Consider the following 20,778-nt stretch of genomic DNA (forward strand, 5'->3'; position numbering starts at 1 on the left):
ATTATTGATGAATCCGTATCCCGTATAATAAATGTCAACCAAGGTACCATTCAGAATCAATGGATGACCAGAAGATCTTTTTTGCAAAGCATCGTATTCAGATCGAACTTGTTTGAGTTTCGTTGCTTCAAGCTCGGAGATCCATCATCTGAGGAATTTGGAAATTTAAACAGTAATCTGATGTGATAGCCCATTTTTAAGCAATTATAAAACCTCCATATAATTATAAAATATATCTCATTTAAAATCCAAAATAAATGCTCAATTGATAAGAATAATCGTTTATGGAAACCATCGTGCTATCAAAAAATCTTGGCTCCATCGAATTGGCTTAATAGGATCTTAAAATAGAATAGAATCGAAAATAAATTGATGTTCTATGGATTTAAAATTAATGAAGAAAACTTTGATATCTTACCAAGGGAATATATAATTGACAAACTTATCAAATAAAATACAATCATTTTTTTCAGAGAAAATTTTAACACTAACAAGACATAATGTCATTTATAGATAAGATTCTCATCGATCTACCATTATCAATCAAGAATACATAGAATAAAACATTGTTTTTAAACGATACGAGATAATATTTTTATTGATATCATAATTACAACTGAGACTCATATTAATCATGAACTCTATTTAAAATTGATACTGTTCTGGAATATGCTCATATTTATTAGTTATCGATTTCTTTTTAAGATCTTGCCGAAGATCGTTGTGTGTCTTATAAACAGCAGTTTCTAATTATAATAAATTTTTAATATAATTAGCATGTAATTTTATTTACAGCAGATTTTGAAATTAATGAGAAATTCAAAAAATTTGAGATTTCCCGCTATATCGTTAAGAAATATCATTTAAAGCGCTCAACCCGCAGACGATCGTAGAACGATTGTTCCCATTATTCTTATCGTAAAGGAACGCTACGTGGGCCCGGTTGCCATTGGAAATTGATTTCCGGTTGCCAAGCAACGTTCACTTTAAGTCGCCTACCACGCTTAACCATGCCTGACCGGTGGTTTAGTCAGCTGCAGGTTGCGCGGCGTCAAGGTGCAAGTAAACCATGGGTCTACCAGACATAGAAAATATACCTGGTAATTAAATTTTCTTTTCCTCCACTTAAATTGCACCAACAATTGACATTATCTGTAATCCAAAATCTAATGCACTTGCAAACCCAATAGTGTAAAAAACGAAAAGAGACGATCAGGTGCGAAAAGTGTCGCGATCCTTTGGCAATTGCCTAGTACATAATCGAACCGATCCGTCTTTTCTCATGTAGCAAATGTTCTTATTTGAAGTTGATTGAAAATGATTTTTACGAGCCTTTGCGACGCGTGTATAAGTTACAAAGAAAATTAACGCTTTATGTTTACCAGTAATGCAAAATTACGATAGATATTGGAATATAATAGTTTCCTATTTCTGTATTCATATAGTATTTCTATATTTCTTTTGAAAGCACTTTTTCTTTGAAGTAAGAGAACGTTAAGTAACGTCACTGCTTATTCATAGTTATTTTGAGGGACGTAATAATTAATCAGCTGCTTAGATAAATCAATTGTAAAAGAAATTGTATGTCTTCGTACACACATATTCTAGTAAATAACAAATGCGTGAAACTAAATAGTCAAGTCAATCGATCGAATGTAGAAGCAAAGTGTGAATGTTTAGCTCAGTTATACAATTTTCGATCCTTCACTGCGGTGCACATATTTTTCGAAGCATTTTGCTAGACAGAACGAGCCAAGAACCATTAAAAGGTCAATGATCTACCATAATAATGTATTCATAGCTTGAAAGTAAACGATACGTTGCTTCACATTAATTTCTTTGGTATTGATGATAATATTATTTCGCCGAAGAAAATCGTCAGAAATTAATTTAAAATGTTTCAATTAAAATGAATCGATCTAACAATAAATCAACAGCTACTAGCTTTATTGTTTACATTTTCTATAAAATAGGTAATTTAAAGTAAATAAAATTAAGTCGTATCAAGTCATTGTAAAATGTAGAACAAGTTATCGACCTCTAATATTAGTTCAACTCCATTAACAAAATCAGTAAAAAATAATCGTACGATGTTATCGAGGTTATAAATTGACCATCGTATATCTGAAACTTCGCATAACGAAACTACCCTGGATCTTTAATGTATTTCACATTAAGAACAACGTCCCACTTTCTCTTAAACTTGTTCTTTGTATTTTGTGAAGAACAATAAATGCAATAAATACGATGCATTACGTATCGGTAATTTGCGGTTTCATAAATTTTCCTTAGTTAAGATAGAAAAGTTTACACCTCTTTAAATTCGACCTAAGATGACGTGACCTCCGTGTAACCGCTGAAAACTTCTTTATAAAGGTGTATAAAATACTGCTCACCTAAGGGTGCCATTAAAAGAAAGCTAACATTAACATACTTTCGAGGTGAACTGAAAAAAGAAGTACATTTCCATAAAGCCGGTTACCGGAACTGAAAAGATGGTAGATTTTATTCCCAACTTTGGTAACATTTAGGAGGCAACGCTTTTCTGTCATTATAACATTGAAATTCACACTTCTTTGCTATGTTCTTACTTTTGGTAAGAAATAATAATTGTAGAACTCAATGTTTCATAAAGAAAATAGATAAAACTGTTTATTTTGTAAGAAATAATACAGCATCTCCTTTTCGATCGTTAGTCTTCCATGTTCATCTTGCGAATTTTCAATCCATAAAATAAGTGAAGGATGAATAATGCAAAAGACCACCGTTTGAACTTTTGATAAGCAAAGTGTAATCGTAAATTGTACGAAGGAGGATTTACGTCGAGCACCGCATCACTGACCTTTATAAACCGGGAAACTGGAATATATCTCCCGTCTCTTGATGCATAGCCTGCAACTGTTTTTCATACTAGCCTCTTACTCCACTGCTATTTCAAAATGTATTCTATAACGTTCACTATAATTTATATTCTCAAAATAGAAGGGCGTAAATATCGTTTCAATGACCACGAATTTTTTCTTCGAAAGAACTTCAAAAGTGTACCTATCTTCGTTTTGTTGGCGAAGAACTTCCACAAGTGGTTCCACGTGTACATAGATACAGTACGAAAAATCTATAAGCTTTCTACGTGTCTTGAATACTTTGCATAAAGTTGGGCCAAACTTCTTGATCTCAAATTAAATCTTTATCATTTTCTTAATATTAAAATTCGATTATCTAGAAATATACTTGTTCAAAAATTCGAAGAAACTCTTATCTTTTCCGTTCAAGTACTTGTACGAAACAACAGGTTTACGTTGAGTAATATGAAACAATAGACATAATATACCCTATTCGAAAATTACATTTCATTATCATGTAATTTGATCATGCAATAATCGTAATAAATTTGTCTACACGAACATTAATGCAATTTTTACACTTACAAAAAGAAAATTGATTATTCTTAGACGTTATATTTTAACAACGACAGCATGAATTCACCTTTGTGGCTACTGAGTAGAAACAATAAAAGATTATTCTTAATTTACATTTTTAACTCGACTCGGCTTTCGTGCCAGACGTAAAAAAAAAATACTGATGCATTCTCGATAAGGAGTTATCGTGATAGACCCTTAAAAAATTACAAATAAATCAGCAGGTTCCCTGCTTTCATTAGTACTTACCATGATATCGTAGATAATTAGTATGATAAAGTAGATCAGTTTGGGAGGTCAACGAGTACTTGAACTTTTTAAGCACAGTGAAATCTCGAATTTTTTACTTGTAAGAAAAAGAAAGAACTCGTAAAATAGAATAACTAATCATAGTTCCATGTTTACACGCACATATCATATATATATTTATATACATATTTCCTCTCTACCTTGAAGAAATATATAAATATATATTTATATTTCTATAAATAAATAAATAAATATATATATATATACATATATTTGTCTTCTATTGTCATTAGCGGAAAATTTTTAATCATACATAAAACTCAGTTATATTGATTATTATTTGCTATTATTACAGATAACGCTACTATTAAAGCGATATCTAGTATGATATTGTAAAAGTACATCTACGATAGGAATATAATTAAAAAGAATACGATCAGAACATAATCGAAGAAAAGAAATTACTTATTTAGTTTTTTTTTCTTTTTTTTTTTTATTTAATTTTGTCTTCCACCTATATATTTATCAAATTTAATCTAAGAACGTTATCGTACTCGCTATAGTGGCACGCTGTTCGAATTAATTATGCAAACAGCGATTAATGATTCCTCTGTTTCGACACTTGGCCGTGTCGGTATAATGGCACACGTTCGTTACATGAATTCGAAACGACCGTGAAAAATTTATTTTTAGAATAAATAATTATCGTTGAATCATATAATGGGCTCCTCTTGCTTTTCAAATTGGGATAATTAGGAAAATGAATATGTAATACAATTAACATTTTGAATTCGGGACTAAATAAAACAAATTTATAATTCTTAGAAACTGGTGCAGTCTTCACTATCGGTAGAAGCAGATTCGCGGATAACGTAGCGTCACACTTTTTCATACGAAAGGATCCAGTATTGACGATCACTTGTGGAGATGAACATTCCGCCGTCGTATGTCGTAAGTATTTTCACGATGCGCATGCAGTAATAAAACAATTTGGAACGTTATATGTCATTTGTCAGATGCTCGATAGTTCATTCGATTCAGTAAATTTATTATTGAGAAACGAGTCAATATCCGCTATCGATGGATCTCAAACTGTGCCTTTTAACTAACGATTCTTTTTAACTAGCTGACCACCATTAATGAAAAAAAGAGAGAAATTTTAACTAAAAATTGATAGAAGTTAACCGTTCAAAGGGAACTCACATAAAGATTACAATTAGCTCTAAGGCAATAACACAATGTAACTTATTAATCATTGGTTGATTATAGATAGTTGTTTGTAGAGTACTGTATTGATTTGAGCATTAGCGTGGCTTGATTGAAATGGAAATCAATATGTGAATGACTCCGAAGTATCGTCCATTTGCCCTGTATTACGCACGTGCGTGTATTCATCCTCATTATTATCTTTTTCTTTAATATTATTACTTCGTTTTAAAATTGTCTATATAGTTATGATTCTTGTCGATGGCATTCGAGTACACATTGATACCGCAAGTTGAAGGTATCTCAAGTTTCTTTTTTGATTTTCCGTAAATATTTTACGGGGTCAAATGTTGATACAGGCAATCGTGTATAAAATGGGAAGGATCGAAGCTCGCATGATTTACAGCTTCTGCAACATGCCATGCAAGAAACTTACATTCGAACTATGCTTACATAGGGATAGCCACTGTCCGGTAAATCGATATGGACACGCAATGGTTGTGCTCTGCATGACCAGACTCAAAAACATTGTTATTGTTAATAATCTTGCTCGCTCACGAAGCACAAGGTACACCCCGATCGATACGGAAATCGTAACCTCACTTCCTTTTCATTGCGGACTGTATTCATAGATATTTGGATGCGTTCCAATAGTTTTGCGCTGAAACTTCTATTTCTACTTTCCAACACCTTTTCCTCTATTCCTCTAAATATAATAAACAGAGCGGATATTTCTAATGAGTTATACCAAACTATTCTCAAGTCTAAAAGGATCGTTCGATGAAAATTTGAAAAGCAAAATAGTAAACTAAACATAGAAGGGGAAGACCTTGTTTCCTATAAGATATATTTAACTCTAGCTTAATAGTCCTTTGTCTGTATAAAACTTTCCTAATCGTAGATCACATTGTAAAATTTGTAAACTACAATGAGAAATAGGATGAAAGAAGTAGTACTATAATGACTTTAATAAAACGTTAAAATATACATAAATTTGTGCTTTATCATATAATTGATTTTTAGAAAGTGGCAGATTGTTCGTTTTCGGAAGCAACGATTGGGGTCAATTGGGTCTCGGTCATAAAAACCATGTCAGCAAACCATCCTGCGTGAAAAGTATATCCTTTATTTTCAACTTTTAATACCTTTACCATATTGTAGGATTTCATTAAGGTCAGTTTCGTAAGGTCCATGAATATTTCCGTGTTACAGTCTTAAAGCCAGAGAAAGTCACACACGTAGCATGTGGAAGAGCTCACACTTTGATATGTACGGGTAAGTCTTGTATTCTTTAAAACACAAAAAAATAAAGAAACAGCAAAAACTAAACAGGCGGAATATGTGCAGTAAACGTATACGTCATAAGTAACACATAAACGACACATACTTACGTGGAACATAAATGTTAATTTATTGATTTACGTGAGCAAACTATTTTTGTATGACAAGACTAATTATTCCTTTTTATTCAGCTGATAAGTATGACGTATGTATTCGCGTTGTTGAAATCGATTTCAGTTTAAATAACCACATAAAGTATTTTCTATTCACTTTCTACTTCATTTTCGCTTAGGTGGACAAAAAATATTTGCTTGTGGAAGCGATCAAGAAGGACAATTGGGCCGCGGAAATGCAGCGATAGGAGACAGCGCGAGCACTCCAGTTTTGGTATATGATTGCGGACTCGCGGGTCCAAAAGTTACACAAATAGCTGCGGGATCTCACCATTCGATGGCCCTTACCAGCGATGGTGGTGTCATCGTCTGGGGAAGCAATCTAGAGGGACAACTTGGACTATCGGGGATCTCTGGACTGGTAAATAAGCCAACGAAGGTTCCAATTCCTGAACCGGTGAAAGAAATCAGCACAGGATATTATCATTCTGCGTTTTTAACCGGTAATGTATTCCTTCATTAAGAAGTTTGTTGAAAATTACAAGGATATTTTCATCATATCATATTAATGATCGATACAATGGATAATCATCATGATGATAATCAATACGATGAATAATCTCTGCGATGATTTCTCATCGTCATTCTCTTTTTGAAAAATCATTGAATAACCTATACATTCCCTATTGACCCTGATAGATACTAATCATATATAAATCAATTAATATTCCAAGCTCTGACAATGTATCTTTGAAAGTTTTCCATTCTATAGACCATCATTCAGCGTTATAAAAGTTACCTTGTATACCCGCAAAGATCTATAAGCTTATACATATATACATATATATACATACATATATATATATGTGTATATATATATATATATATATATGTATGTATATTTAAGTTCAATGGTATTTTCAGAAAGCGGTCTCATTTATATCTGTGGCGAATCTGAAAGTGGTAAGCTCGGGATCGATGTCAATTTCTCAACACAAGTCGCGCCGAAGCAAATGTTATTGCCCACAACGGCGATACACATCGCGTGTGGAGGTCATCATACTCTCATATTAACAGGTATTACCTGTTAACCAAGAGAATTATAGAATATTTTTTACGAATTTGATTTCTATAGAAAAAAAAAAAAAATAAAAAAAAACATTATCGTTTAGAGAGCGGCAATGTCTATTGTGTTGGAAGCAACGCCAGTGGTCAATTGGGAATGGGAACGAACGTGACTGAAGTTTCAACGCCGAAACTTCTTTCTCGTGATGCTCTGCAGGATCAGTCGATTGTCAAAATCGCTTGCGGGGAAAGTCACAGTGCCGTTCTAACGGGTATAATACGAGTGTAAATTCGTCTTTATTTTGTGATTTCTTCAATCCATTATAACTTTTTGGTATCACAGAATCTGGCAAACTCTACACGTGTGGTGATGGTAGACACGGAAAATTGGGTCTCGAAGAAAATGAAAATAACGTTCACGAGTTAACATTTGCTATCAAATATCAAGAACTTTTTATTTCGAATGTATGTCGTTTTTAACTCATGATTTTTCTCGTCACATACACGTTTCTTAATTTCTTAAAGCATACTATTGTTCTTCCAGGTATCTTGTGGTGGCTGTCACACGATATTGCTAGGTAAAAGACGCGAGACGAGTAACCAGACAAATCAAGAATTAGAAACTGTACAGGTAGTGAGTATCAAATGAAATAAAAATAACTGAAGAACTCGAAAGATTTTATTGATTTCCGAATTCTAGGATCACCAGATCCAAAAAAAGAATTCTCTGCCTCCTTTGAAACTTCCTGTAAACAGACTACAAGCCGAAAACCATACGGATAAAGAGGAGGACGAAAAAGAATCTACGGAGAGTGAAAAGATTCTTGAAAAATCTGTATCGGAAGACAATCAGGAAAATAAACTGGATAACGAGCATAATAATATTCCCGAAACACCAAAGGATAGTATGAATAATTTCGAAAAACCTGAAATTCCTACAACGAACGAAGAATCAGAAGAGACGCAAAAAGTCATAGAAGTAGAAAAGTCAGAAATCATAGATGAAAAAGAGAACGTAGAAAATAACAATGAGGAAAACACAACGAAAATGAAAATTGAGAGTAATGTTGATATTGAAAAACCAAGCGAATCAACGACGGCAGAAATAGATTCAAATAATGTGATAGAAAAGACAGAAGAAACGACAAAAACTGAAGAATCGAAAATTGAAGATGAAACAAAAACTAGTCCAGAAAAACCAACATCTCCTGATCCTATGCCACCACCTAAACCGCCTCGACAAAAAACAGAAAGTCCTGAAGGATCTGCAGGCGAGGATATCAAATTATCACGTAAGTCTTCGGAGGAGGAAGAGAATAAAGAGAATAATCAAGATAGCAATCCAAAAAAGAACGAAGAATATGAAATGGAAGAATCGATAATACGATCTATGACAGAAGAAACAAAGAAAGAAGAAGAAAGTCCTGCGAAAGTTTCTATCAATAGCCAAAAATCTCAATCAACGAAGTCGAATGCCGATACTAAAGAAACTATAGTTGCCGACCCTCCAAATACTCTGGATGATTTGAAAATGACAGATAAAATTATGACAAATGAAAAAAATGATGAAGAACGCGCACACGATGATGCTGATGTAATACAATCACCAGCACCTAGAACTGGTTAGAGACTTTCTTATTTTGCTTTAATTATTCTTATGCATTTTTATTATTTTGAATCATGTTTTTAGGAAAAATGGCAAAGTTATTCAAAGGAAAGAGGCAACAAGAGATAGAGAATGGCACAAAATCTAATGGAAGTACGAATCCAAAATCGAAGGTATATATTATTTTAGTTTCTCATTTTTCTTTTACATTATTATATAAAGATGTATAATTAATTATATTCTGTTTTTTCAGTCGAAAACGTGTATCATCTTGTGATCGAGAAGATTTCAAAGATTTAATTATATTCTATTATATTTTTTTATATCATACTCCTATGCGAATCTCAAACGCTTGGGACCAAAGCGGACAAAATTAAATATTTTCCAAATAATCTTGGAACAAAGGCAAAGTGCCTTATTATGGAATTTATTATTCATTGTTGCCTTTATACGCATACCTTAAGGTATGCGTTATTGTTAAATTGCTTGATGAATTAAAAATTGTACCATAAATGTGAACACATAATAAACTTTTCCATTCTATTAAAAGATCATTTTTATAATATAATTCTTCAATAAATTCCAGTAAATAATTTAATGATATCTCTTTAAGAGCTCAATGTAACAATACCTTAATTAAATCTATGCAATTGTATTATTCTAATTACTTATATAGATGTTAATAAAATTGGTTTGACTAAAAGACGAAATTGAACATTTTAAATGCGACGCCAAAGAATTCTATGCCATACGCATTCTGTCAACTTTATTGGCGCTGTTCACAAGCGGCAGAATCACGAAACATTCTTGTACCTGCAGGTAAATGTTCATTAAGTTCATCAACGTTCATACACTGGCATGTTATATACACCGAACATAACCTATAAAACAGTATTGAATAGGTGTTAGTATACTATATTGAATATTACGTTGTATTACATAATATAAACAAATTTAATATAAAAATAAAATACGTGTTGTTATTTATCAAAAGAGATATACGATGGCAGAAGAAAATACGGATAACAATGATTCCCCAACAACACATGAAAGATTTTCTCGTAATCGTGGACGTGGTTCTGGCAGTAAAAATCGCGATACATTTCATAAACATAGTGATCGACGAAATTATGACTCTTCCAATTCTCAAGAATCAAGTAATAAATCAAATCGTGCTAGATCATATAGGGGTGGTGAGTTTTAATTATTATATTTAATTAAATTTTATAAAAGATAATAGAGATAATGAATAATACATATTGTTAATTTAAACAATTTAAAGATAAATAAATCATGTTTTAATAAACTTCTTATAGGTTTCCGTGATAATAATTTTGCTCGAAAACCGTATAAACGTATCTGGTCTCATATGGAAGGAGATGGGAAAAGAAAACGGCTTGAAGTTGGTAATCGTTTAAAAGAACCTGACATTGGTGTGACAGAATTTATAGGAGATCATCTTGGTTTTTCTGGTTTAGTTAAAGAAAGATACAGTGATTTCCATGTCAATGAAATATCTCTTGATGGTGAAATTGTTAAATTAACGAATCAGAATATTCCTAGCGAGCCCCAAGAAACAGAAACTTTAGATGATTTGAAGAAATGTGTTTCTGATACCATATGGGAACAATTGCAAACATTAAAAGAAGAATCATCCACTTCTTCTATTGAAATTGATGTTACCGATATAGATAAAGATGGACGAAGAACTATTCATGAAATTGCTAAAAGACTGACAAATGTTAAGAGTCAAACTATTGATCAAAATGGCAAAAAGCTTATGATAATAATGAAAAATACAAAAGAAAATACAAATACAAATGGTAAAATCACTTGATTTTAATTGAAATAAAAATGTATGATTCATTTTTCTGAAATTTCATATTATTTTCATGTTATTTTATTAGCCTACAGGTTCCGTATTGATGACAGAATTAATTGGAAGAAACATGGAGGAGACTATTGTTACTTTTTATTACATAAGGTGAATATGGATACAATGGATGCTTTAAATCAAATGGCCATGATGTTACGTATTAAACCAAATAATTTTAATTATGCTGGAACAAAAGACCGTAGAGCATGGACTACTCAATGGGTTAGTTTAAAAAAAGTAACTCCTAAAAACATTTTACGTGCAGGAAATTCGATACGTGGTGCCTATGTGGGTAATTTCAAATTTGTAAAGGAACCACTCAAGTTAGGTATGTTAACTGGTAATCGCTTTAAAATAGCAATACGAAATGTTACTGCATCAAATGAAGAAATTGAGAATGCTATGGTATCGTTACGCGATCGCGGGTTTATTAATTATTATGGTCTTCAACGATTTGGCACAGTTGCTGCCATTCCAACACATGAAATAGGAAAGAAATTGCTTCAGGGTAAATGGCATGAAGCAATAGATTTGATTTTAAAACCGCGAGAAGGTGAACAAGATAAAGGCTTGGTAGAGGCAAGGAAAATATATGAAACGACAAAAGATGCATATACAGCATATAATAAAATTAAAAGATCAGACAAAATTGAAGCAAACCTTTTAAAGGGTCTAACAATATGTACAGATAAAAATCCTCAAGGTGCATTAGATATGATACCAAGAAATATCCGTTTAATATATATTCATGCTTATCAAAGTTTTATATGGAATCATTTGGTATCTAAAAGAATAAAAGAGTTTGGTACACATCCTATTGTTGGTGATTTGGTATATCAAAATAATTCGGAAGAAAAATGTTCAGAAGAAAATACAGAAAGTGCAGAAATGTGTCAAGATAATAGCGAAGATACTTGCTTGGATGATGATGGTGATGAACCTAGTAATTCTATGAAAGAAGATCAAGACGAAATGATGTCTGAAATGTATGAAGTAGATAATAAAAAAGATGGCAACAAATCTAATAATGATATAAAAGAAGTTACAAATGCTACAGAAATAAGTCTTAAGATAGAAGAGAAAACTGATGAAAATAATACTATTGAAAATAAAGAAGAACAGGAAGATACTTATAATATTCCTTCAGTCAAAATCCTCACTGAAGAAGATTTACCTAATTATACATTAGCTGATATAATAATGCCACAGCCAGGATGGAAAGTAATTTATCCTCCATATGCCAAACCCTGGTATGATGAATTTTTAGCTAAAGATGAATTAACTACTGATTTAAGACAGAATAATAAGTAAGTTTTACATTTAAAATAAAACTACTACTTACTATTACATAAACTATGCTATATATATATATTTTTTTTTTTTTATAGGAAATATAGTTTGGGTGGAGCTTATAGAAAAATATTACAAATTCCATTAGACTTATCTTGGAAAATCATGCGCTATAAAGCTAAGCATGATGATCTCATTTCGAGTGACATTGATGAAATAAAACAAGTTATTCCTCCGAAAGATGATCCTGGTACGTAAAGTATAATTATTTTTTAACTTCTACTTTTATGCTACTTTTTTTTTCATAGTGATTTTTCGTTACGATACGGTTACTTTCAGATGGAGAATATAAAGCATTAATAGTAGAAATGAGTTTAGGAGCAAGTACATATGCCACAATGGCGTTACGTGAAATATTAAAACACGATACGTCACCTCAAGTACAGGCTGCACAATCCGCAGCTCATGACACGCTTGTCGAAAATAAAGAAACTATTGCTGATGTATCGAAAACAAATACCGGAGATAATAATACTCAATCAAAAGAAGTTGAAAAAGAAGGATTAGAACAATCGGATAAAATTGATGAGAAGATGGATGTTGATCCAGATCCGAAAGAATCTGCCGATAACGAAAAATGTTTAATCGAATCTGAGACAGAAATGCAAGTAGAACCGGCGATTGATGACATAGAAATGAGTCAAGAAAAAGTAACTGTAAATGACATTAGCGCTAATTAAAGATCTTTTCCATCTAAGATGCTACAAATATTTTGTTTCTGTTTATCGGTACACGCTACAATTATTGTAGCGTGTATAAATACACATTTACTTTTGTTTAAAGAAACAGACTTTGTATTTTCTTTTTTTTTTTTTTTTTTTTTTTTTTTTTTTTTTACATAAAAACTATCATGAAATGAAATTAATTCAAAGAAAATCAAGATTTATGTGAAAACGAAAATATATATATTTAGCTAATATATGCGAATAAATACATTTTTTTCTTTTCCATTTAATCCAAGTTGTACCTAATTCATTCTTTTCCCAACAAATTCATTATACTATAAATGATGTGTATATAAACGTTTACTTTATAATTACAATTTATATGCAAGACATTTTCGTACCAATCATAAAATACAATCTACATATTAGTATTGCAAGGGTAGCCATGAAGTCCACGGAAAAATGGTAGAAGGTAAGTGAAGTGCGTTCGTATTTAAAAATTCAAATCTTGCATTATCAACTCTCGAAATCGCAGTTTCAACGTTTGGAGAATCTCTTAAATTAACTATAGAAAATTGCGAATGATGTGTTCGCTCGTGTGTTCGCAAATTTCCAATAATCGAAAATTTCTTGTCACACACTGTGCACTGATAGGGCCGATCGCCTAAAAAGCAAAATCTTATTTTTTTATTCGTGATAATTATGAAAAGTGGGTACATTACCGTTATGTAGTTGCATATGATGATGTAATGCTCCTGGTTTGCAAAATCCTCGATTGCATACAGGACATCTCATGGGCCAGTTTCCGGTATGGGAATATCCATGTGCTCTGAGATCTCCAGGAGTTGGAAATGAACGGCCACATTCGTTACACTTATGTGGCTTTTCCTATTTCATTATTAGCATAAAAATTTAATTACTTTAATTAGATGTTAAAAAAGATATATAAAAAAAATATATATATAAAAAATTAAGTTAAATTTAAAAATTGTGAAATTCTAAAATTACGTGAATACATTTATGTAACTGTTCAATGATTAATTAACAACCTTATAATGAGTCATACGATGATAATATAAGTTCGAAGACGCTGTGAAACGTTTTCCACAAATAGGACACTCGTGAGGTCGTTCTCCAGTGTGTATTCTTGCATGTGTGTTCAAAGAACTACTGGTGCTAAACATTTTGCCACATACTTTGCAACCATGTGGTTTTTCACCTACCGATGTAAACAAAAAATGAGTAAACACAATCGTATGCTAAAAAGTGAAAGTTAATCTCATATTTTCTTTACACAAATATACCTGTATGCGTTCGCAAGTGTCTCTTCAGGAGAGACGGTCTATCAAAATTTTTTCCGCAAGTTTGACAAGGCAAACGTCGCTGAAATTTCGAAGTATCCGTCAAATTAATTTTTTTCTCAGTTCCGCGAAAACTCAAATCTAATGGCACGTCTTGCATAACGTCCCAAACTGTATGAAAACCACATTAATTCATGGAGCCCAAAAAAAAAAAAAGTGAAAACAAGTCGAGCGATAAAAAGAAGAAATATATAAAAAAGAAATTCTTACTTACCAGACATCACAATCACTTATTTTCAAACGATCTATTTTAAATCAATTTTTAATACTGACTTAAGAAATTTTCTGGTACTATTTCAAAGGAGTTAAACTGCAGTGTGTAACCGATAGGTTTGTATATGCCTCGAGAAAGACCAAGTCTTACTACCCCGAAGAAGATTACGCGCGTGATTACAGGTGAGAAACAGGATAGGGGCGACGATACCTCGGCGCATGTCGGGGGCGGCGTTCTTCCGGAGGGCGGAGTTTGATATACCTTTTGATAATGTACCGTACGATCGTCTGTAACATTTCGAAATATCCCCGTAATGAGTGCCATCACCATCAACCCCTATATGCGAGGAAAAATAGAGTCACCGATGACAAATGATATACTTTGAGAAATCATCTATAAAATCGTCTGCGCTAGAAAACATTTCTAAACGTTTTAGATGTGGTTTAGTTTTGTTTAATTTCATTTTCCTTTTTCTTGTTTTTTTTTCTTTTTTTTTGTTTTTTTTGTTTTTTTTTTTTTTTGTTACTTTCTTTAAAAACGAATTTTGAACGCAATAATCCGTACGTCTGATTGTCCTAAATATAATTGACAATATACAATATATCAATTCATAATAATTACTTATGAAATCTATTCTTTGAAACTTATTAAAAATAAAAAGGTCTATGTTGAAAAGTATATCAGAGTATAGTAAAGGTAATTACATTTTATATGTAGATTATACACGTAAAAATCCAAAGTCATTCGGGTTATCGTACTCTGGATTTGATATGGATTTAAATTGTAGAACTTACTGGTTATGTCAGAGCTGTGAAAAAAAACAATCAAACTGAAATAAAAATTCTTTCTCAAACTTTTATCTTAGATTTGTATTCTTGATTGTTAATTATTAAGAAATTTGTCAATATATTATTGCCAGTATATATGAATTGACTCATACTACGAAGGACCGAGAAAAGAACTCATAGCCTTAATTACTCTCCGAAATCGAAGTCTTTTGTTGATCAACGAAGTAACGCGTCGTCACGGTATCGGCGATTTTTCACAAATATTCAACCGGAGGTGAGATAATTCGTCGTGTGGCATCGGGACGCCGGACGTCCCGCGGTGCCGTTCCCTCGTTTGTCACCCACCGAAGGATATTAACGCTATTGAAGTCTCCTTGGGATCTTTATAAAATGCTCCTTCATCGTCCTACAAACGGCAATGTGCCAGGCACGTGCTATCTATGTATATTATAGCATTATCATTGCCGATCGATTTGAGCAACGTCGAAAGCATAAACCAGCGTTTTTCGCTTTTAAAATAGGAACTCCTTTAGTAGCATATCATTCGTTGAAGGTTCTGTATTTTATCCAAAAGCACAAAGACTTTATCTTCATTTAACAAATATATATTATATTATTAAAATACATTACCATTATTTTCTATCAATTTTTTTTGTTTATCAAACGTCATTATCATTTATTTATAATTGTATATAACAATATTATGACAAATACTATATAAGTTGAAATATATAAACTATGAAAGTGAGAAATATATAAAAGAATTTTGATGAGTTTTTTTTTATTTGAAATATTTTAATTATTTTCAGTATATACAACTGAAAAATTTAAGTTGGCTTTATCTTGAAGTCTCATTTTTCTCGTAGCCGGTACATATTGTAATTCTAATATTTCTAATAGATTTTGACCGGTGCGTAAAAATGGTGCCGGTATATAAAGAGTCATTTGTGGACCAACCATAGGCCAATATCTACCAAGATTGTAACCATTTACGTATGCGATACCTTTACCCCAACCTATGGTATCTAGATAAGTGTCCAGTGGTTGATCAGGAATGTAGAAATAAGAACGGAAAAATACTGGTCCATTTAAAAGAATACCACTCGTTTCAATCGTTTTAGTTGTAAAATTATTCAATCCTTTTACATCGCTTAGCCGAAATCCTGTTACGTTCCATGGTGATAATGGAACTCCGTTGATATTTACATTAAAAATACCCTATGAATGATAAAAATTACGATAACATTTACATGATTTCCACTGATTTAAATGAAATTGTTGAATACCTTAAAATCATGAATCTCATTGCCATAATTTAGATGTCCTTGATTTTCTACGAGTATTTTCAAGCTTTGGCCATGTGGGTTTACCAAGGGCAAGGAATAGATATTCTTCATTCGACTCAATGTTCCGACGAGTTCAGAATCGACATATATCAATGCTCTATCTTTTGTTAATGCATTTAATATCATTGTATTCTTAATATTGGATGGTATATTAGTTTCATAGAGAACCAACCAATGCGGTAATCCTATTTCTTCAAAAGTAGGTGGGTGGGATGTGAATACTATAGGAGATCCAAATAATTCTCTCGATTTCGGTTCAAATAAATCTAATACAGGTTCCAATAATATTGGACCATAATCGCCTTTAGGTGATACCGTTGGTAAGGAAATATTTGGCAAAGGAAGATACTAACAAAGAATATTAACATTATTAAATATCGTAGTTCATTATTCGTTTGTAAAAGATATTGTACCTTGGATATAACATCTCTTATCAGAAAATATTTTTCTGTTGGATCTCCAGCCTCAGTTAATGGTGCGTCATAGTCGTAGGAAGTTAATTGAGGATTAAACGACTTGGAATCACCATTAGCTCCTAAATTATTACATACGATCATATAAATCATGACATATAAAAATAATAACGAATAATACTAACCAGAAGTAAATCCGAAGTTCGTGCCGCCATAAAACATATATATATTAACGGAAGCTCCAAGTGCCAACATTTCGTCTAATTTTTGTTGAACAGCATTAGCCGACACTCTTTGAAATGGTTCTTCCCAATGAGTCAACCAACCAGGATAGAACTCCGAGTTTATCAGTGGCCCCTTAAATGATTATTTTAATCAATAAATAAATTTATCCAATTTTTGTTTAAAAAAAGAACAATTATAACAATATCTACCCTCGGTTGAAATTGTCTCATAAGTTCAAAGCTATCATTTACATTGGAACCAGTACCAAAATCAATGGTGGTATATACACCAGATACTGATCCGCAACGAATCATTCTATCATTTATTCCATCCGTCGTATACAAGACAGCTTTATTTCCAACTATTTTTTGGAAGATATTGCGTAATGTTTTCATATATACGGAATCACAAGCTCCATAACTTCCATATTCATTTTCCACCTAGATCACAAACATGATTAAAGAAAATCTGAAGAATATCATTATCTTATAAATATCATAAAAACTAATGTACCTGAACCATAATGATAGGTCCACCATTTCCTCTTAAATAAGGTTTCACTTTATTCAACACAACATTCAAGTACTGTTCTACGTAATTTAAGTAACCTAACGATGAGAAAAAAAAATTAAAAACAAGATATCTATAATGTAAAAACATTACTATGGACAATAATTACTTACGTATATCATTAGTACGTAATTTTATATCAGGTACACGAGTTAATAACCAATATGGAAAACCACCCTAAAAAGAAAGATTATTAAAGCAAATAAATGATTTTTTTTATAGATTTAATATGATTTATGTACAAAGTCTCTTTCCGCGCAAATATAAGGTCCGGGTCTCAATAAAACTAAAAGGTTCTCTTCTTGAGCGATGTTTAGAAATTCAATGAAGTCTGCTTCGCCACTCCAGTTCCAAACATCTATTTCAGGTTGATGTAGACTCCACTCTACGTACCTGTACAGAATATATTTAGACATAGTCTACTTATTAAATTCATTTCTTATTCATCCTTACGTCGAAACGGCATTTAAACCAGCTGCTCTCATTTTCCTCAATCGATCCCGCCAATATCTCTTGGGCGTACGAAAATAATGAAAACTACCGGAAACATAACGGAATGGTTGCCCATCCAACAAGAATTGATTATTTGAATAATCTATTTCGAAGCTAAAGTTCGACTGTAAATCCTGCAATCGAAAATTTCCTTAATATAATTACAGCATTAAGTTCGTCAGTAAATCGTTATTTTTTTTTTATATCAAATACATACATTTCGTTCGATTTGTAATAGTTCTCCAAATATACTGCCAATGGTCACTATCGACAAAAGTAATGCCTTCCACATGTTGATTTGTTACAAATCCAACTGGATAAACTTTTTTGTTCTTCGTCAAAGTCGCTAAGAAAGATCGCCGATCCGGTTCGTCTTAACGACAACGCTCGACTGAGACTGACCAGACAAGTAGTATCTCAAGTTGTTTATGTTTAAAGTTCAGCACATTCGAGATAAGATCATTCGAATATCATTATTGTGCTATATATTTGAACTTTATTTATTCTTATAAAATAGAAAACACCGTGAAGAGATGCCGAAAGGTCTTGCTGATTTGTTACTGATTTGCAGCTTATCAATACTCCAAGTATTTATCGTACAAATACACAAATGGGAATAGAGACCATTCGATACTGCTGAATTCTTCGCGCCAAGTAAAGAAACTTAATGCATGTGCTTCGACCTAGAGCATACTGAGCAATATACAGCGATGGATTATGGAACGCGCAATGTATAGTTTAATCGGCAAATTTGAGATGACTTACATTCGTTGGATGAATGCTAACAACATAGACTGGGAGAAAGAAAGAGAGAGAGAGATGGAGATAGATAATAGTTAGCTTAACACGTACTATATCAATTACTGTAATAGACGTTCATTAAAATGTCCTCTCTTTTATTTTAAACTCCTTTTCATTAGTAATTTCATATTTAATCTGACTTGAACATTTTTCAAAAATGTTTTACATTTAACATGAATGTTTTATTTAAATCTTATATAAAAAAATTTTTTATATTCATCCAATGTATGTAAGTTATCACAAATTCCCCATACACTTACGTTATGCTTTATATGAATATATTTACTTATACGAATAGTTAGAAGTAGATAACAATGATAATAAACTAAGGTAAAGTCTAGACTTACTATTTTAACCATTAGAATGATGAAAGGATTTATCATAAAAATACGGTACGACGTTTAACGATAAAGATTTTATATCACTATGTTAATGCGTTTCGCCATGGCGCCAGAAAACTAACAGGTTTACACGTACCGTTAACTTCACTGCGAGTCGCCCCACTTAAAGTTAGTCGAAATTTATGACCTTTCAAAGCGTAGAGCTCCACGAATTTCTGTGTCCAAAAACTAACACTATTGACATAGTATGAAAAATGTTTCGATAAAATTTCTATTAGCCGCGTTACCGAGGAAATCGGTTCAATTAGGTATTAAAGTAACGACCTTATTTCATTATATAAATTCCACATAATTATTTACACGTAGATACGACACGTCAACATTTGTTATCAATCATTAAATGATAAAATTTGTTATGCGTTACAAACACACATTTAAAGTATATTATTTTATATTAGTTCTTATTTTTCTTTTTATTCTTGAGAACTTCTTGACCATGAAATGCAGCATGTTTATTTATAACGACAAAGAAGTATTAATTTTCTTTTTACTATGAAAACGTTCTTTTCACTATGTCATGTTCACTATGAATACGTGCATTCAAATGTTAAAAGTAGTACGTTTCTCTTGTAGTTACGTAAAACATTGCATTAAATAAATGACCTAGTATTCTATTGCAAAAATAAAAAGGTAAACGTTTTTTCTTAACTAAAATGAATCTCTTTATTGAAATAAATTAAATTTATTTAAAAATATTAATTAATATATATAATTAACAATATTAGTAGAAAATTAAATAAATTCTTTTGTAATTGAATTATGAATACTTAATTATTAATTAGTTATCATTTAGATCCCAATAATGATATATTTTCTTGTTTTGTAATGTGTTCCTTGCCACATGTACCACAGATAGTACACAATGTGATATCTAATACATACAAGGTAATTAGTTATGTATTGATGATGTGATGATATATCGTATGATAATATATCAATCTTTAGTCAAATGGCCTGAATAAAGTGTCGATCTAAAATTTTATAATGACTATAATATACTACTTTAAACTGTACTATTTCATAATTTTCATTTCCATACTACTTCCATTTAAATAATAATTAAAATTAATTGTATTTCTATTTGAAGCGCATGGCGTTTCTCTCGAATTTAAAATTAATTCTCGAATTAAAACTATTTTAATAAAAGAATATTTAAATTTTTTCGATAAATTTTTGAAATTGAATGTATTAGGTTCCAAATTTTCTTTTACAATATTTAAATTATGAACTTTATATTCTCTAATGAATCTATACTATTATTTTTATTTATGTACTGATTCATTTGTATAATGTTGCGGATACGAAAATATCTATGTAAACTGTTCGTAAATTTTAAC

The 20,778-nt window shown here is 31.6% G+C and overlaps 4 protein-coding genes across 11 annotated transcripts; 2 read left to right on the forward strand and 2 right to left on the reverse strand.

Moving 5' to 3' along the window:
• Positions 1–1,044: 1,044 nt before the first annotated feature.
• On the forward strand, positions 1,045–9,491 carry LOC124428240 (X-linked retinitis pigmentosa GTPase regulator). 3 transcript variants are annotated; one of them, XM_046972121.1, is made up of 12 exons: positions 1,045–1,100; positions 4,494–4,619; positions 5,898–5,990; positions 6,087–6,149; positions 6,448–6,771; positions 7,193–7,345; positions 7,441–7,605; positions 7,677–7,798; positions 7,878–7,967; positions 8,034–8,955; positions 9,024–9,112; positions 9,193–9,491. In XM_046972121.1, the coding sequence occupies exons 1-12, from the start codon at positions 1,070–1,072 to the stop codon at positions 9,214–9,216; spliced, it is 2,202 nt and encodes a 733-aa protein (XP_046828077.1). In that variant the 5' UTR covers positions 1,045–1,069; the 3' UTR covers positions 9,217–9,491. The 3 variants fall into 3 exon arrangements, with proteins under 3 accessions (XP_046828077.1, XP_046828078.1, XP_046828079.1); XM_046972122.1 differs by having other exon boundaries at positions 7,878–7,964; XM_046972123.1 differs by lacking the exon at positions 4,494–4,619 and having other exon boundaries at positions 1,050–1,100.
• A 254-nt stretch (positions 9,492–9,745) lies between these two features.
• On the forward strand, positions 9,746–12,862 carry LOC124428239 (pseudouridylate synthase 7 homolog). Of its 2 annotated transcripts, XM_046972120.1 has the most exons (6): positions 9,746–9,843; positions 9,934–10,132; positions 10,256–10,762; positions 10,847–12,122; positions 12,204–12,355; positions 12,445–12,862. In XM_046972120.1, the coding sequence occupies exons 2-6, from the start codon at positions 9,943–9,945 to the stop codon at positions 12,843–12,845; spliced, it is 2,526 nt and encodes an 841-aa protein (XP_046828076.1). In that variant the 5' UTR covers positions 9,746–9,843; positions 9,934–9,942; the 3' UTR covers positions 12,846–12,862. The 2 variants fall into 2 exon arrangements, with proteins under 2 accessions (XP_046828076.1, XP_046828075.1); XM_046972119.1 differs by having other exon boundaries at positions 9,767–10,132.
• Positions 12,863–13,004: 142 nt separating this feature from the next.
• On the reverse strand, positions 13,005–14,636 carry LOC124428244 (zinc finger protein 239-like). 2 transcript variants are annotated; one of them, XM_046972128.1, is made up of 5 exons: positions 14,406–14,636; positions 14,135–14,302; positions 13,880–14,049; positions 13,553–13,718; positions 13,005–13,494 (listed from the first exon to the last, which is right to left on the reverse strand). In XM_046972128.1, exons 1-5 carry the CDS (start codon positions 14,410–14,412, stop codon positions 13,256–13,258), a joined length of 750 nt encoding a protein of 249 aa, XP_046828084.1. In that variant the 5' UTR covers positions 14,413–14,636; the 3' UTR covers positions 13,005–13,255. The 2 variants fall into 2 exon arrangements, with proteins under 2 accessions (XP_046828084.1, XP_046828085.1); XM_046972129.1 differs by having other exon boundaries at positions 13,424–13,508.
• Positions 14,637–15,957: 1,321 nt separating this feature from the next.
• On the reverse strand, positions 15,958–19,788 carry LOC124428044 (beta-galactosidase). Of its 4 annotated transcripts, none has more exons than XM_046971626.1 (11): positions 19,518–19,788; positions 18,457–18,922; positions 18,201–18,373; positions 17,990–18,140; positions 17,861–17,924; positions 17,691–17,785; positions 17,387–17,617; positions 17,138–17,309; positions 16,953–17,074; positions 16,480–16,887; positions 15,958–16,411 (listed from the first exon to the last, which is right to left on the reverse strand). In XM_046971626.1, the coding sequence occupies exons 2-11, from the start codon at positions 18,529–18,531 to the stop codon at positions 15,989–15,991; spliced, it is 1,914 nt and encodes a 637-aa protein (XP_046827582.1). In that variant the 5' UTR covers positions 18,532–18,922; positions 19,518–19,788; the 3' UTR covers positions 15,958–15,988. The 4 variants fall into 4 exon arrangements, with proteins under 4 accessions (XP_046827582.1, XP_046827580.1, XP_046827581.1 ...); XM_046971624.1 differs by having other exon boundaries at positions 18,457–18,932; XM_046971625.1 differs by having other exon boundaries at positions 19,388–19,788.
• Between the last annotated feature and the right edge of the window lie 990 nt (positions 19,789–20,778).

Source organism: Vespa crabro, chromosome 11, assembly GCF_910589235.1.
Source record: "Vespa crabro chromosome 11, iyVesCrab1.2, whole genome shotgun sequence".
Taxonomy (NCBI): Eukaryota; Metazoa; Arthropoda; class Insecta; order Hymenoptera; family Vespidae; genus Vespa; species Vespa crabro.

Excerpts from the sequence above, each read along its gene's own strand:
- LOC124428239 (XM_046972120.1), top strand. The coding sequence starts at position 9,943 with ATGGCAGAAGAAAATACGGATAACAATGATTCCCCAACAACACATGAA. Across the intron at positions 10,133-10,255 it reads TGCTAGATCATATAGGGGTG|GTTTCCGTGATAATAATTTT; the intron begins GTGAGTTTTAAT and ends AACTTCTTATAG. Across the intron at positions 10,763-10,846 it reads AGAAAATACAAATACAAATG|CCTACAGGTTCCGTATTGAT; the intron begins GTAAAATCACTT and ends TTATTTTATTAG.
- LOC124428244 (XM_046972128.1), bottom strand. Across the intron at positions 13,719-13,879 it reads ATCGTATGACTCATTATAAG|GAAAAGCCACATAAGTGTAA; the intron begins GTTGTTAATTAA and ends ATAATGAAATAG. Across the intron at positions 13,495-13,552 it reads TCATATGCAACTACATAACG|GCGATCGGCCCTATCAGTGC; the intron begins GTAATGTACCCA and ends TTTGCTTTTTAG.
- LOC124428044 (XM_046971626.1), bottom strand. The coding sequence starts at position 18,531 with ATGTGGAAGGCATTACTTTTGTCGATAGTGACCATTGGCAGTATATTT. Across the intron at positions 18,141-18,200 it reads GGTTTAAATGCCGTTTCGAC|GTACGTAGAGTGGAGTCTAC; the intron begins GTAAGGATGAAT and ends TATTCTGTACAG. Across the intron at positions 16,412-16,479 it reads ATGAGATTCATGATTTTAAG|GGTATTTTTAATGTAAATAT; the intron begins GTATTCAACAAT and ends TATCATTCATAG.
- LOC124428240 (XM_046972121.1), top strand. The coding sequence starts at position 1,070 with ATGGGTCTACCAGACATAGAAAATATACCTG. Across the intron at positions 1,101-4,493 it reads AGACATAGAAAATATACCTG|AAACTGGTGCAGTCTTCACT; the intron begins GTAATTAAATTT and ends TATAATTCTTAG. Across the intron at positions 8,956-9,023 it reads ATCACCAGCACCTAGAACTG|GAAAAATGGCAAAGTTATTC; the intron begins GTTAGAGACTTT and ends TCATGTTTTTAG.